The sequence below is a fragment of the Carcharhinus amblyrhynchos genome, unplaced genomic scaffold (assembly GCF_965287045.1).
Source record: "Carcharhinus amblyrhynchos unplaced genomic scaffold, sCarAmb.v2.hapA chromosome_107, whole genome shotgun sequence".
Classification (NCBI taxonomy): Eukaryota; Metazoa; Chordata; class Chondrichthyes; order Carcharhiniformes; family Carcharhinidae; genus Carcharhinus; species Carcharhinus amblyrhynchos.
In genome coordinates, this window is record NW_027649847.1 from 90,121 (window position 1) to 104,760 (window position 14,640).

The 14,640-nt window shown below is 48.7% G+C and overlaps 1 protein-coding gene across 1 annotated transcript in view; it reads left to right on the forward strand.

Moving 5' to 3' along the window:
- LOC145338608 (acid-sensing ion channel 1-like) overlaps positions 1-14,640 on the forward strand; it is a 112,639-nt gene that overhangs the window by 34,176 nt on the left and 63,823 nt on the right. Inside the window, exon 5 of the mRNA XM_080182988.1 lies at positions 9,696-9,752. Coding sequence (XP_080039114.1) covers positions 9,696-9,752 — 57 coding nt within the window. The remainder of the gene's footprint in view (positions 1-9,695; positions 9,753-14,640) is intronic.

Consider the following 14,640-nt stretch of genomic DNA (forward strand, 5'->3'; position numbering starts at 1 on the left):
AATCCCGCCACGGCAGATAGTGGAATTTGAATTCAATAAAAAATATCTGGAATTAAGAATTTACTGATGACCATGAAACCATTGTCGGAAAAGCCCATCTGGTTCACTACGTCCTTTAGGGAAGGAAATCTGCCGTCCTTACCCGGTCTGGCCTACATGTGACTTCAGAGCCACAGCAATGTGGGTGACTCTCAACTGCCCTTGGGCAACTAGGGATGGGCAATTAATGCTGGCCAGCCAGTGATACCCATGTCCCACTAATGAATAAAAAAAACAGTTCTCTGACTCTCTGAATAATCTGGCTTATACCTATATGGCAGCTGCTCCAAAAAAGTGAACTCAGGAAATTATAACTGCTTTATAATCACTTTCAAAGCAGCTTATAGAACCTTAGGGGTGGCACAGTGGTTAGTGCTGCTGCCTCACAGTGCCAGGGACCTGGGTTCACTGTCCTGAGTTCCGGCTTCGGGTCACTGTCTGTGTGGAGTTTGCACATTCTCCCTGTGTCTGCGTGTGTTTCCTCCGGGTGCTCCGGTTTCCTGCCACAGTCCAAAGATGTGCGGGTTAGGTTGATTGGCCGTGCTAAAATTGGACCTAGTGTCAAGGGATTAGCGGAGTAAGTATGTAAGGTTACAGGGATAGGGCCTGGGTGGATTGTGGCCGGTGCAGACTCGATGGGCCGAGTGGCTTCCTTCTGCGCTGTAGGGATTCTATGATTCTAAGAGGTGGCCGGATACAGCACTTGGGGTGAATGGGGTTAAAGGTTATGGGGAGAAAGCAGGATTAGTCGATTGAGTTGGATGATCAGCCATGATGGTGATGGATGGCGGAACAGGCTCGAAGGGCTGAATGGCCTCCTCCTGCAGTGTCGGAATTCTATGACTTTTATATCGCTGTGTCCCTCAGGTTCTGGGTCAACGGCTGGCTTTTGTTCCTTTTTTTTAAGATGGTTACGCAATCACGACAGTGTGGGGTGTGAGGGATTGCGACACAAGACGTTCACGTTGATAGGTTTTGCTGACACAGCTCAGAAAGGCCAGGGGAATCGGTGTTGTCAAAAGGGGAGGCAAAGGAAACAGTATCGAGCAAGCTCGGTATGAACAAGCAAAGCTTCCTTCTCTCTGTTGCCGTTTTATCCCTAGCCTTGGTGCACCATCTTGAACCAATTTGCTCGGAGGAAGCCTGTGCCAAACGATCACGGGATATGAACCGATAAGGATCTGGGTTGCAAATTCCCCCCAAATTCATTTTCTAGGATTGAGGCAGAGGAGAAGGAGATCCATTCTGCATCTAACTTTGCACAACACTCATACCAAAATGTCCCTGATTCTGATGACTCTCATGTGACTAAGATTGATGAACAATCTGAACTGGTTGAATGGAAGGGCTAGGCAGAGGTGAGTTTCATTTAAATTATGGGCACCGTGGCGCATTTACTCATTCAGACCACAGAGATGCAGAGTACAGTCTAAAGGAAGAGTGACCAAAAGGGCAGGAGGGCATAAGAATGGCCCGAAGAAAAGTCTTGGCAAACAAAATGGAGTCCAATTCATCATGGACCCTATCTCAGTCCATTCTCACCGTCTCCAAAGATGAATCAGAGCCATCCCTGCTTCTCGAGACACATGAGAGAGATAAAGTATGGGTGGGATTCCCCAGCGTTCCACAGTGGCCCACAATTTAGCAGGATCCACCAATCATGCCACAGGTTTTCCTGCTGTTCACACCCTCTGTTGCTGGGGATCGCTGTCGGTAGGACCGGTACATCCCGCCAGCAGGAATTCCCGGAAAACTTTGTGCTTCCACAGCTAGCTTTTCCTTGGATCAGGTCATTTGGGGAGGCCTGGTGGTATTATCGCTAGACTGTTAATCCAGAAACTCAGCGAATGTTCCGGGGGACCCGGGTTCGAATCCCACCACAGCAGATGGTGAAATTTGAATTCAATAAAGAAAATCTGGAATTAAGAATCTACTGATGAAGCCGTTGTCGGGAAAAAACCATCTGGTTCCTTTAGGGAAGGAAATCTGCCATTCTTACCCGGTCTGGCCTACATGTGACTCCAGAGCCACAGCAATGTGGTTGACCCTCAACTTCTCTCGGGCATCTAGGGATGGGCAATAAATGCTGGCCAAGCCAGCGATGCCCATGTCCCACCAATGGATAAAAAAAAAGCTTCTTCCCACATACCACAGTGCAAGAGGTGCCATTCCATATCAAGTATGGTGGACCAGGAGACTTTCCCACTCTCACAAGCTGTCGTCATTATATTTGGAAAGATTTTCACGTTATGAACGCACCTTCAAGTTCTGGAGTGGGACTTGAACCCAGAGCTTCTGGCTCAGAGGCGAAGACACTGCCCCACGAGACCTCACTCCAACAATGAAGCAAGATGCGATACCTCAAAGGATTGGCAACTTTCACGTTTAGTCACTAAACAAACTATTATAACGAGTAAACTATGTACAGAGTGCAAGATAGGTGTGGCTGACTACTTCGATTCCAGTCTCACACTGACTGGGAAAGCTTGGACTCAGTTCTAGGATTCGCGCCCGATTGGTCAATCGGGTCACATGATCCCCCTCCTTGCCCCTAAAAGGGGCTCGCCACAACACAAAACCCTATACAGCTCACCTGACCACACATCCTTCACACGATCCTTATCAATCTTTTCTACAGTATCTCCAGTACCTATATATCCTTTAATTAATATGGAGATCAAAGCTGTGCTCAGCACTCAGACTGAGGTCTGATCAATTTGGGTGCAGCACGGTGGCACAGTGGTTAGTACTGCTGCCTCACAGTGCCAGGGTTTGATTCCCGGCTTGGGTCACTGTCTGTGTGGAGTTTACACATTTTCCCTGTGTCTGCGTGGGTTTCCTCCGGGTGCTCCGGTTTCCTCCCACAGTCCAAAGATGTGAGGGTTAGGTGGATTGGCCATGCTAAATTGCCCCTTAGTGCCCAAAGATGTGCCGGTTAGGTGGATTGGCCATGCTAAATTGCCCCTTAGTGTCCAAAGATGTGCAGGTTAGGTGGATTGGCCATGCTAAATTGCCCCTTAGTGTCAGGGGACTAGCTAGGGTAAATGTATGGGGTTATGGGGATAGGGCCTGGGTGGGATTATGGTCGGTGTAGATGTGTTGGGCCAAATGGCCTCCTTCTGCACTGTCTGATTCTATGATTAGAATATACAGCAGTCAACTTCCAGAGCGCAAGAAATACAGAGCCAGATTTTTTTCAAAATCAGGAGATTTATAGTCATTTGAGGATGGTAATATGAATGTGAAAACCAGTCAATAATGCTTCTATTTTATTACTTGCCAAATGAAGCCAGCTGGATATGGTGATTGATTTAAGGATTCAGACAGAAATGGATTCATTTTGTATCTGCACCTATGACCCTCAAGCAAACAACCAAGAAAACCATTATCGAAGAATGACATTCAAATAACCTTATTGCCAGAAACAACATTTACCCGAGCTAGTCCCCCCAACACTAAGAGGCAATTTAGCATGGCCAATCCACCTAACCTATATATCTTTCGACACTAAGGGACAATTTAGCATGGCCAATCCACCTAACCTACATATCTTTGGACACTAAGAGACAATTTAGCATGGCGAATCCACCAATCATTCATGGCATCACTCTCTCCCCTGCCCAACATTGGATCTGATTTGTTCACTTGTCCAACATCCAGTCCTGGATGAGCAGAAATTTCCTCCAAGTAAACACTGGGAAGATTATTGGCAGGAATATTCTGGCCACTATCTTCAATCCCCCATTACAAACTCCATTCCCGAGCCATCAGTTCCATTCCTCTCCTCCCCACCCTCCACCCGCCATTCTCTAAGGCTCAAGCACACTGTTTGCAACCTCAACATCCTATTCAGCCTCCAGCTAAGCTTTCGATCCCACCCCTGTACTCCTGGGGCGGTGATTTTATGAGAAAAATTCTAAGTGTCCGCCTAGCATGAAAATGGGAGAGTTTCAGGTCTGTTTTTTGGGTGAGTCTTTACTCCCAGTCTTAGGCACTTAGTGCGTGACAAAATGGGCTGGACTGTTCGTAGCAACTCGAGACAGTGGGCGGGGCTTAATTCGGCAGCCAGCTTGAGGAGCTATTGTGCATGTGCAGACCTTTGTGTCTGCACATGCGCAACTGCAACAGCAGAGGCCTGACAGAGAGAGAGTGAGATCTGTCAGGCCTCTGCTGTTGCAGCTAGCCTCAGCGTCCACCCACTATCATGGGGGCCAGCGGCCGATTGTGAGCCCTATACAGTTCGGAAATATCACCCCCACCGCCCCCTTGCCACCCCGACTGATCATGCCCCCCCCCCCCCCCCCAATCACCTGCAAAACAGCAGTGGGGCCCCTCCTGCCCCACCACATGCAGGCCCCTCAGTGTCATAGTGCCCGGTGGGCATTGCCAATGTGCCAGGCTGGCAGTGCCAGGTTCTTTTATGCTTCCCTTTGCTCTTCCATTGGTGCAGTTGTCCAAGGCCCAACTCGCTTTCCTCCTTTACATCTCTCCTTAAAACCTACATATCTGCTTAAGATCTTGGTCAAGTGTCCGAACATCTCCTTATGTGGCTGGGTGTCAAGTTTTGCTGGCCAATGCTTATGTGAAGTGACATGGGATGTTTCACCAAGAGGCTATATAAATGGCAGCTGTTATTGTGCTTGGGTTTTTCTGCAATGTGTTAAATGCTTACTGGCATTCTGAATTTGCCTCGGTTACTTTGCAAGCCAGACTTCAAAGCATCAGCAGCCAAGATGACTGTATTTTCAGAAGATAATGTGTGCATGGTTACCTCCAAGTTGTATGTGTGACTGAACATTGCTGTGCTCTCTCCAACCCTCTTCACTCTTCAATTAGCTCTGCGCTCATCCACCTCCTCTAGGTAAGACCGTAGGAGCAGAATTAGGCCACTCGGCCCATCGAGTCTGCTCCACCATTCAATCATGGCTGATATTTTTCTCATCCCCATTCTCCTGCCTTTTCCCCATAACCCCTGATCCCCTCATTAATCAAGAACCTATCTATCTCTGTCTTAAAGACACTCAATGACCCGGCCTCCTCTGCGGCAAAGATTTCCACAGATTCACTACTCTCTGGCTGAAGAAATTCACCTCATCTCTGTTTTAAAGGATCGTCCCTTTAGCCTGAGGTTGTGCCCTCTGGTTCTAAGAAGACATCTCAGTTAAACATTTTCTATGTGCCTTTTGCAAGTCCAACTAACAACTCCAACCTCACATGTCTTCCTTCAGTCCTTCTTCACCTCGCAACATTCCTGCCTCTCACTACCTCCTGTCATTGTCCATCCTCGATGTGTGATGAGATTTCCCCGATGATACCAAATGTACCACCCTTTTAACGAGTTCCCTCGAAGACTGCATTATTTATCCCACTTCGGGGAGGACCTTCCAGTCACTGGGGAAGCGATGGCCCAGTGGTATTATAGCTAGACTATTAATCCAGAAACTCAGCTAATGTTCTGGAGACCTGGGTTCGAATCTTGCCACGGCAGATGGTGGAATTTGAATTCAATTAAAAAAATTTGGAATTAAGAATCTACTGACGGTTGTTGGAAAAACCCATCTGGTTCACTGATGTCCTTTAGGGAAGGAAATCTGCCGTCCTTATCTAGTCTGGCCTACATGTGACTCCAGATACACAACAGTTTTGTTGATTGAGACTCAAATGCCCTCAACTCAGTTGTCACCACCACTTTCTCAAGGGTAATTAGGGATGGGCAATAAACACTGGCCAGCAGACGGCACCCATGTCCCACAAATGAATGAAAAAAACCTCTCCCCCATCCCTGGATAGGATCCAGGTAAAACTTGGATGAAAGCAAATCACTGCGGATGCTGGAATCCCTTTTGGAATCCCAGGTAAAACTTATCATCCAATCACTAAATCTTCTAAGAACATAAGAAATAGGAGCAGGAGTAGGCCATCTCGCCCCTCAAGCCTGCTCCGCCATTCAGTAAGATCATGGCTGATCTGATAGTGGTTCAGTTCCACTTTCCCGGAGATCTCGCACGCCTCGCCAGCCTCCTCTGTGTTTTACTGCAGATTTCTGCGAATGCTGGAATGACTGCGGATTGCTACGGATGCTGGAATCTCTTTTGGTTCCAGGTAAAACTTATTACCTGGTAACAAAATCTTCTCTCACACCTCCCCATCCTCTTCTGTGTTGCAATGTTCTTGCCCCTCTCTCTCTTTCTCTCACTTTCTTTCTCTTGCATTGACGCAACTGCGTGTCACAAGTACCCTATCCCATCATGAACTCATTCTGTCTCTTGGACTCAAAGCTACACATTTCCTTTGCTCTCCTTCCGACCCTGTTTTAAAAACCATCTGAGTGCCAACTCTTGATTCGATTGTTGTTTTTTTTTCCTTACACTTGGTGGTATTTACAGGACAAATCCTGGCCCTTCTGAATAAGAAAATAAATTCTCCCTAAAGCTCCAAAGAGGCCATACCGCAGGGTACTGTACTGTATTTTAAGTCATGGATAGTAATTTGAGGACAGACTACTGAAGGGGTGACCGTATTTAAGTTCAGAAGTGTTTGAATCCATCCAGGTTTGCTGAAGGCAATGCAGTTAGGTAGAGTAATGGGCGCCATGGCAGCTCAGTGGTTAGCACTGCTGCCTCACAGCGCCAGGGACCCAGGTTCAATTCCCAGGTTGGGTCACTGTCTGTGTGGAGTCTGCATGTTCTCCCCATGTCTGCGTGGGTTTCCTCCAGGTGCTCCAGTTTCCTCCCTGTGTGGGATTGATGTTGGTGCAGACTTGATGGCTTCCTTCTGCACTGTAGGGATTCTATGAAACCCTCGCACAAAATAAGTGTGGGTTGCAACTGGCTATATCACTATTCTATTGATCCTTCTATCTGCTCTCCATTCAGGTGGGGCCACACACACACACGTGCACACACACACACGCATGCACACACACACACACACACACACACACATATATATCTTTGGTTCACTAATGTCCACCATTGTCCAGAGAGTTTTCTTGGTGTGATGTTTGTCAATGTGGCGACAGGAATGGAATCCTCATGGCCGAGAGCAATCATTTGACAACATGTTCAAGAAAGAAACTGAAGGGAGCGACCATTGATAAAACTGGTGGCTGGAGAACTTGGGGAATGATTTTGTTACTCAGAACCTGGCACAGCAACTGAACAGCCTACTCATGGCACCTGTCACCTCCCGCTCCTATCGGCTGAAGGTTAGCCAACCTTGACCTCTCGTTGGTTGACAATGATACCCTGACCTCAGTGATCCTGGACATTTTGACTGGGCTGTACAGTGGAATACTCTCTCGTCAGTCAAGGCATCAAAAACATCGCATGAAGATATCAGCGATGCTTTTGGGTAACCATTCTGGGCACCTCATTGTATCCGTGTCTGGCACTTCTCCCCAGCAGGCTGAAGAGAGCATCCTTTCCTCGAAGGAGTCAGCCATGTAAAGAAATCATAGAAACCCTACAGTGCAGAAAGAGGCCATTTGGCTCATTGAGTCTGCACTGACCACAATCCCACCCAGGCCTTATCCCATATCTCTACAGATTTACCCGCTAATCCCTCTAACCTACGCACCTCAGAACACTAAGGGGTCATTTTAGCATGGCCAATCCACCCTAACCTACACATCTTTGGACACTAAGGGACAATTTAGCATGGCCAATCCACCCTAACCTACACATCTTTGGACACTAAGGGACAATTTAGCATGGCCAATCCACCTAACCTGCACATCTTTGGACACTAAGGGGTAATTTAGCATGGCCAATCCACCTAACCTGCACATCTTTGGACACTAAGGGGTAATTTAGCATGGCCAATCCACCTAACCTGCACATCTTTGGACACTAAGGGGTAATTTAGCATGGCCAATCCACCTAACCTGCACATCTTTGGTACACGAAGGGGAAGTTTAGCATGGCCAATCCCCCAGTCTACACATCTTTGGACACTAAGGGACAATTTAACATTGCCAATCTACCTAAGCTGCACATCTTTGGAGTATGGGAGGAAACCAGAGCACCCGGTGGAAACCCACGCAGACATGGGGAGATTGTGCAGACTCCACACAAACAGTGACCCAAGCTGGGAATCGAACCCTGGTCCCTGGCGCTGTGAGGCAGCAGTGCCAACCACTGTGCCACCGTGCTCCAGGGTAGCATGTCCCACATTCAAAACTTTTTCTGCATAAAGAGGTTTCTCTGTAATTCCCTACTGGATTTATGAGTGACTAGCTTAACACCGGCTTTTGCCCAGCAAATGAAAACGTTTCCATCTTCCCTCTCGAACCCCTTCATAGTTTTAGCATCTTCATCAGGTTGCAGCTCAGTCTTGTCTTTTTCTTAAGAGAAGAGACCTCTTGGCTGCCCAGCCCTTCCTGATGGGTGTGTCCTCTCAGTTTTAGTTCCAGCCTCGTAAATCACTTCTTGGCAAATTCTCTAATGTCTTTTGGCAATGCAGAAAGCAGAATTGCCCACAGCACTCCAGGTTTGTCCTGCGTAGGCTGGGAATAACTTCTCTACTTTTGGGATTTTAGACAGGTTATAGTCATCCTCACCCATGGTCGAAATGAATGATAGAACTGATTGGAGTGACTGAATGGCCTCCTCCTGTTCCTGAGTTGGAAGCAGGGCGTTGGAACATTAAGGCCCTGATTTTACCGGCACAGGACAGCTTGCAGAATGGCACTCCCACTGGTGCTTCCGTGTTGGTGAAATCAAGGCCTAAGTGTTTCCCAGCAACTGTTGGCCAGGATAATTTTTCGCCTTATTTTCTTGGATTTTGTGCAGCTTTGACCTTTTGAATTTGTGGCGCAGCTTTTCCCTCTTTGAGAATCCAGTCACAATCGTCAGAGGCGTGTGTGCGGGCACGGAGGCTGGGAAGAGATCAGGATTTTCCACTCCCGTCGTGGCCTCTTTTGCGGGGGGCGGCTCACTGCGGGATCTTCCAGTCCTGCCGATGTCTACGTCATTTTGTGTGGATCGATCATCCCGGAACCCACCACGGGGGGAAGGGGTGGGGGGGGGGCCACCGTTGACGAGACAGGAATATCCTGACGGTGGGAAGGGCTGGAAAACCCTGCCGTGTGCATGTGTTCTACGTGGCAGGAGGGTGCAGAGCAGGGAGCAGAGGCATGATGGGAAAAGCAGGCAAACAGCAGGATTGATGAGCTTAATGGCTTTTGGTTACTCTTGACGTGACTGTTCTTACGTGCCAGGTTTGAGTGGAACTGCCTAATCTTGCAAGTTTACGACAATTTTCCTTTCAACGTTGCTTCCAGGACATTATCAACGTAAAACATAATTCCAATCATTAGAATTGTATTAAAAACAAAATACTGCTGATGCTGGAATCTGAAACCAAAAGAGAAAATACTGGAAAATCTCAGCAGGTCTGACAGTATCTGTGGAGAGAGAATCGAGCCAACATGTCAAGTCTGGATGACCCTTTGTCAGAGCTAAATTGGAATTTAATTGACGTTTATCTGACAAGGAAGAATGTGCAAGGGTTACAGGGAGAAGGCATGGGAGTGGCACAGATGTTGACGGGCTGAATGGCCTCCGGCTGTGCTGCATCCATTCGGTGGGGTCATTGGGTTGCATTTGTTAATGTGTACAAGTTTCCTGACTGCTGACTTTCTGCTCTGTGTTTAGGTGATGCTCCATATTGCACGCCGGAACAGTATAAAGAGTGTGCTGACCCAGCCCTAGGTAAGGACCTTCTTGTGTTTTATTAAGCTGTTTCTGAGCTCACCGCAGCGGTCGGTGTTGGGTTATTTGCCGGGTTCCTTTGCCTAACTGAACCAGAGATGTTCTGGTGAAGAAAGAAAGCTGCCCTCGGGCAGAAAAGAAGGAGTCTTAAACCACGTACTGTTGGCCAAATGCTCAGCCGCGCAGTTCCTTTCTGACTGAGCTCTCAGTAACTAATCTTGGTCTCAGGGTAGCCAGGTTGGCATTTGTTGAGGAGCTGGGAGCGCCCTTTGGGCATGAGGACTGCGTACGTCACTCGTACTGGCACCCACAACCCAGTGGACGATAAGAGGCAGCAGCACAAACCGGCTGCGTGTCGGGTAAAATAGAATGTTAGAGACATCCAACAGATTCTGTCAGGGGGAAAAGACAGCCTCGTGTCAGGGAGAATGGCCGAAAAGTTCCGACACCAACCTTCTCCTCGGGCTGCCAACCAAGCTGCTGCTTTTTTCCTGTGGGGTGGGAGGTTCAGGGGAGATGTGAGGAAAACCTTTTTCACTCAGAGGCTGGTGCCTGGGAGGGTGGTGGAGGCCTCACATCCTTTACAAAGTACCTGGATGAGTACTTAGCACGTCATAACACTAAGGGCTGGTAAGTGGGATTAGGTGGGCAGGTCTTCCATGCATCGGTGCGGACTCGATGGGCTGAAGGGCCTCATCTGCACTGTGGTTTTCTGTGATTCAAGGCCTGGTTAGTTTTCAGTCAGTAAAATGTTGCTCTGTGGGTCTATTCATGTTTTACCCCCCAGCGATGTGCTTGAGAGTGAGTCGGTGACAGGGGAGCTCATCGTCAGGCTCGAACAGTAAGAAATCTTGAATAACTTCAGTCAGAATTTGACTTGCCGCTGGGAGGAGGATGCTACCTCCAGCCCTTGCTGCAAGTTGACATTTTGTTATGGGGGCCAGTTACAATGCGAAAGGCCTCGGCCAAATTCAGATACTTGGCTAATTAAAACTCTGAGCTTCAGTGTTGAATGGCATGCTATGGTTTGACTGCCCTGGCCCCCAACGAATGTTCAAATCGCTGATGTCCTTAGGGTTCTGCTTGCATGTAATCCTGGAGGTTTCATCACATGACCTTTCCATCTCCAGCTGCCCCACCATTGGTCATGTGACATCTCCACCCTCACAACTCTTTGCCTTCCCAAACCAATTAGAAAGCATTACCTGATTAGAATCTCAACAGTGCAGGAGGATTTTGCCCATCAAGTCTGCACTGACCACCCAGGCCCTGTCCTGCAACTCCTGCTAGTCCCCCTGATACTAAGGGGCAATTTAGCATGGCCAATCCACCTAACCTGCACATCTTTGGACACTAAGGGGCAATTTAACATGGCCAATCCACCTAACCTACACATCTTTCAGACTGTGGGAAGAAACCAGAGCACCTGGAGGAAACCCAAGCAGACATGGGGAGAACATGCAAACTCTATACAGTTTGTATGATCCAAGCCCGGAATTGAACCCAGGTCCCTGGCGCTGCGAAGCAGCAGTGCTAACCACCATGCCACTGTGCCGCCCTATGATTCGTAACGATTCGTCTCATCCCACCACCAATATTTCTTATCATCAATGAACAAAGAACATTTTTTAAAAACTTTTTTTTTTGAGGATTTGTCTTCCAAGTGTTGTTCGCAGTCCCAAAGATGAATCTGTAATTTCAGGTGACCTTCAGGAAAAAAGCAAGATGTCCTCCCATTTATATCAGTAGTCTTCCAGTAACCTCATCACTTTGGGCTGGATTAGGTCAAGATGGTTTTGCCTCAATCCAATACCGTTGACCAATCTTGAGCAAAATAAAATGGACTGGCCCTCACATGGCTGGGTGGCTACAGAGAACTCCTTTTTCCCACAAGCCTTTGGAACAGCGTGACACCTCCCACGGTCAGGCGAACCGTCACATCATGGCGGCTGCGCGATGGGGCAAAGGAACCTCAAGGTGACTGACTCATGACTCCCGGGCCAGCCTGCCCACCATGCCCATGCACCCTGGCGCTTTGCCTCGCCATCTCCGGGTATCTTGGAAACACGCTGCCAACTGGGCTTGCCAAAACCATGCAAATCTGCCAACCACGACAGCACAAGAATTCACAGCCCTCCTCGTCCCTCACTTGTTCATTTGACTTTGTGTTGAGAAGTTTGTGGAACTTCCGCTGTTTTATTTCTTTTGCATGATAAAAATGCAGTACCCCCCCCGCCCCGCTGCCCCTTTTTTGCCACCCACCCGCCGTACGCAGCTCACATTTTCAAGGCCAGAAAGGTTGGTTCAGAACTATGTCCCGTGTTGTCAGATGTTGTCTCGAATGCTGTACTGACTTGTTTCTCTTGTTCCTCGTCATAAGGTCAGGTGAGACATGGAGCCTTCACCAGGTGCCAGTGCCACCGAAGCACCTGTGCTGGAGTGTGGTGCCCAAGCCAAAGGTGCCCCCCTCGGTTTGGGCGGGGGGGGGGGGGGGGGGAGCGCCTGACGTGCCAAAGAGTGCCGTGTGACCTTTCCATGTAATGGCAAGTGGGGGGGTGGGTAGGGAGTGAAGGAGTTCAGCTGGTATCGAGGGGTCTGTCGTTTTGCTGGGTAGATGCATGCCATGCTGGCCACGCACCTTGGCAAGGGTCAACAATTTGTCTCTGTCAGACCTAGCTGCTGGGTTCAAAGTTCCTGCGGGTAAAAAACTGGCAGCCCAAGAGTTCGCCAGTGACGCTAGCATTGATGAAGGTACAAGTCTAATCCACGAGAGGCTGTAGGGTACAACATGACCAAAGCTGGAGGGAGATGACCAATGCAGGTGATTTCCATAGCAGTTATCTGGTTTCGGTGTTAGTTATCGCAGTGTCACTCTGTTCCATGCCCGCAGGTTGTGCCAACTCGCCTCCCGGTGGCAAAACAAGCTTGGAAACGCCACCCTTTGCAAAGCCGGGTGGCACAGTTCGCCCTAACTCCAGCCTGGGGGGCGGGGGGGGTGGGAATTAAACACAAGCATGTGTGATAATTGGCGTGGCCACAGGACGCACGCTGCAGAGGACAGAGAAGGTGGCACGAGGGACTGCAGTCGCTCCACTCACACGGACGGAGTGAGTCGGGCCAGTGCGCAGAGAGTGAAGACCAGATCACAGTCAGCAGCTGGTCACAAGGTGGCATCAGGCGGCCATGAGGTAACCTTGAGGTGGTCAGAAGGGGACCACAAGATCACCATCAGTCCAGTGGCAGCCAAAGAGATCAAGATAGATGGCTTAAAATGTGTAGCCACTGTACATTCAGCCTACCGTCCTATTCGGTAAGTGGGGGACAATGTACAAACAGCAAGCAATACTTCTATCTGACTGGTGCCTTGCTATCCAATAGCATATTGCTTTAGCAGTCTACCCTGTGCCATACACTGTCGTTGTTTGCAGTGTGCAGTTACATGCTGAGTAATCCCACTATTGAGCTCCATAGTGGGTGCTTGTTCACAATTGAGAGCATACATTTCCTTTACAAAATGTGCCACCTTCCCATTTGACTTCATGTCGAGTTGTGCTCTCGGCCGGTAAGCTGGCAATGTTAGCACTGACTGCTCAATGAGACATTGTGTGGAGATACTAGCGTTGGACTGGGGTGGGCACAGTAAGAAGTCTCACAAGACCAGGTTAAAGTCCAATAGGTTTATCTGATATCACAAGCTCTGGGAGCGCTGCCCCTTCCTCGGGTGAGTCATCACACAGCTGATGAAGGAGCAGCGCTCTGAAAGTTTGTGATTGCAAATAAACCTGTTGGATTTAACCTGGAGACTTCTTACAGTGAGTTATTGTAAGCTCAAAGCATTGTACCACACACACACAAGCAGTTACCATTGCCCGTCTATGCTATGTCTGGGACCATCATTAGCGCCTTCCTACAGCGTCATCCAATCCTGAGTGGGGGGCGCTGGTCCTGTCACCTTTCACACTCCCTGTCGCTGTCAGCCATGTGCCACACAAACAAGGGCACACCGACCTTGGCGGGGAACAAGGTGCAGGCTGCGCCCTCCTCAACGCCAACTGGACCAGTCATCGCAATTCTTTTCGATGGGGTTGCCACATTACCTATTCCCGGAAACAAGTCACTTCGCACCACGTGCGTTGTGTTTCCCGACACCAGAATCTGCTAACGGCCAGCGGTGTTTGAAAGGAAAAAAATGATACGTGGCGCTTAAAAATGAATGGCATTGAAATAAATTGCAAACGGTAGCAGCGCAGCAGCTGGAAGAGGACATGCACTGAGCCGCACTGACAGAGAAATAATTTCCAATAGAATAATGGTGCGGTGTAATGCAGCCACAGCGTGCCATGCTGCAGGAAGGTGCGGTGCAAAAGTGACGTGTAAAATGCCCCAGGTGGTTTGGTGCAGTGCAGCAATAATGCAGAAAAAAGCAGCTGCGCTGTGCATTCCAAAAGCAACATTGCATGAGCTAACAAGCGGCAACAAAGTTTAAATGTGGCCCAAGCAGGAACACAAACCATAATACAATGGCAGGGCACAATGCCATCTGAACAGGGCGAAATGTTGCGTCAATATGGGCGACACAGCTGCAGCAAGGTGCAATCCACTGACAAAATATAACGCAGCAATGAGGAGTAATGCAGTCAGACACAGTACAATACACTTGGACCAACACGATCCAATGCAGTAACAGAAAGCTACCGTGCAGGGCAGGTTGCAGCAAAAAATGCACTGCAGCAGCAAGGTATAACGCAACAGTGCAATGCAATAGCAAAGTACAAAGCAATAACAACAAAGCAGTGCAGCAACAGCAATGCACAATGCAGTAGGAGCAAGGTGCGGCATTGGAGCAATGCAAGCAATAAGGTGCACTAAAGCAGCACAAAGTACAGTG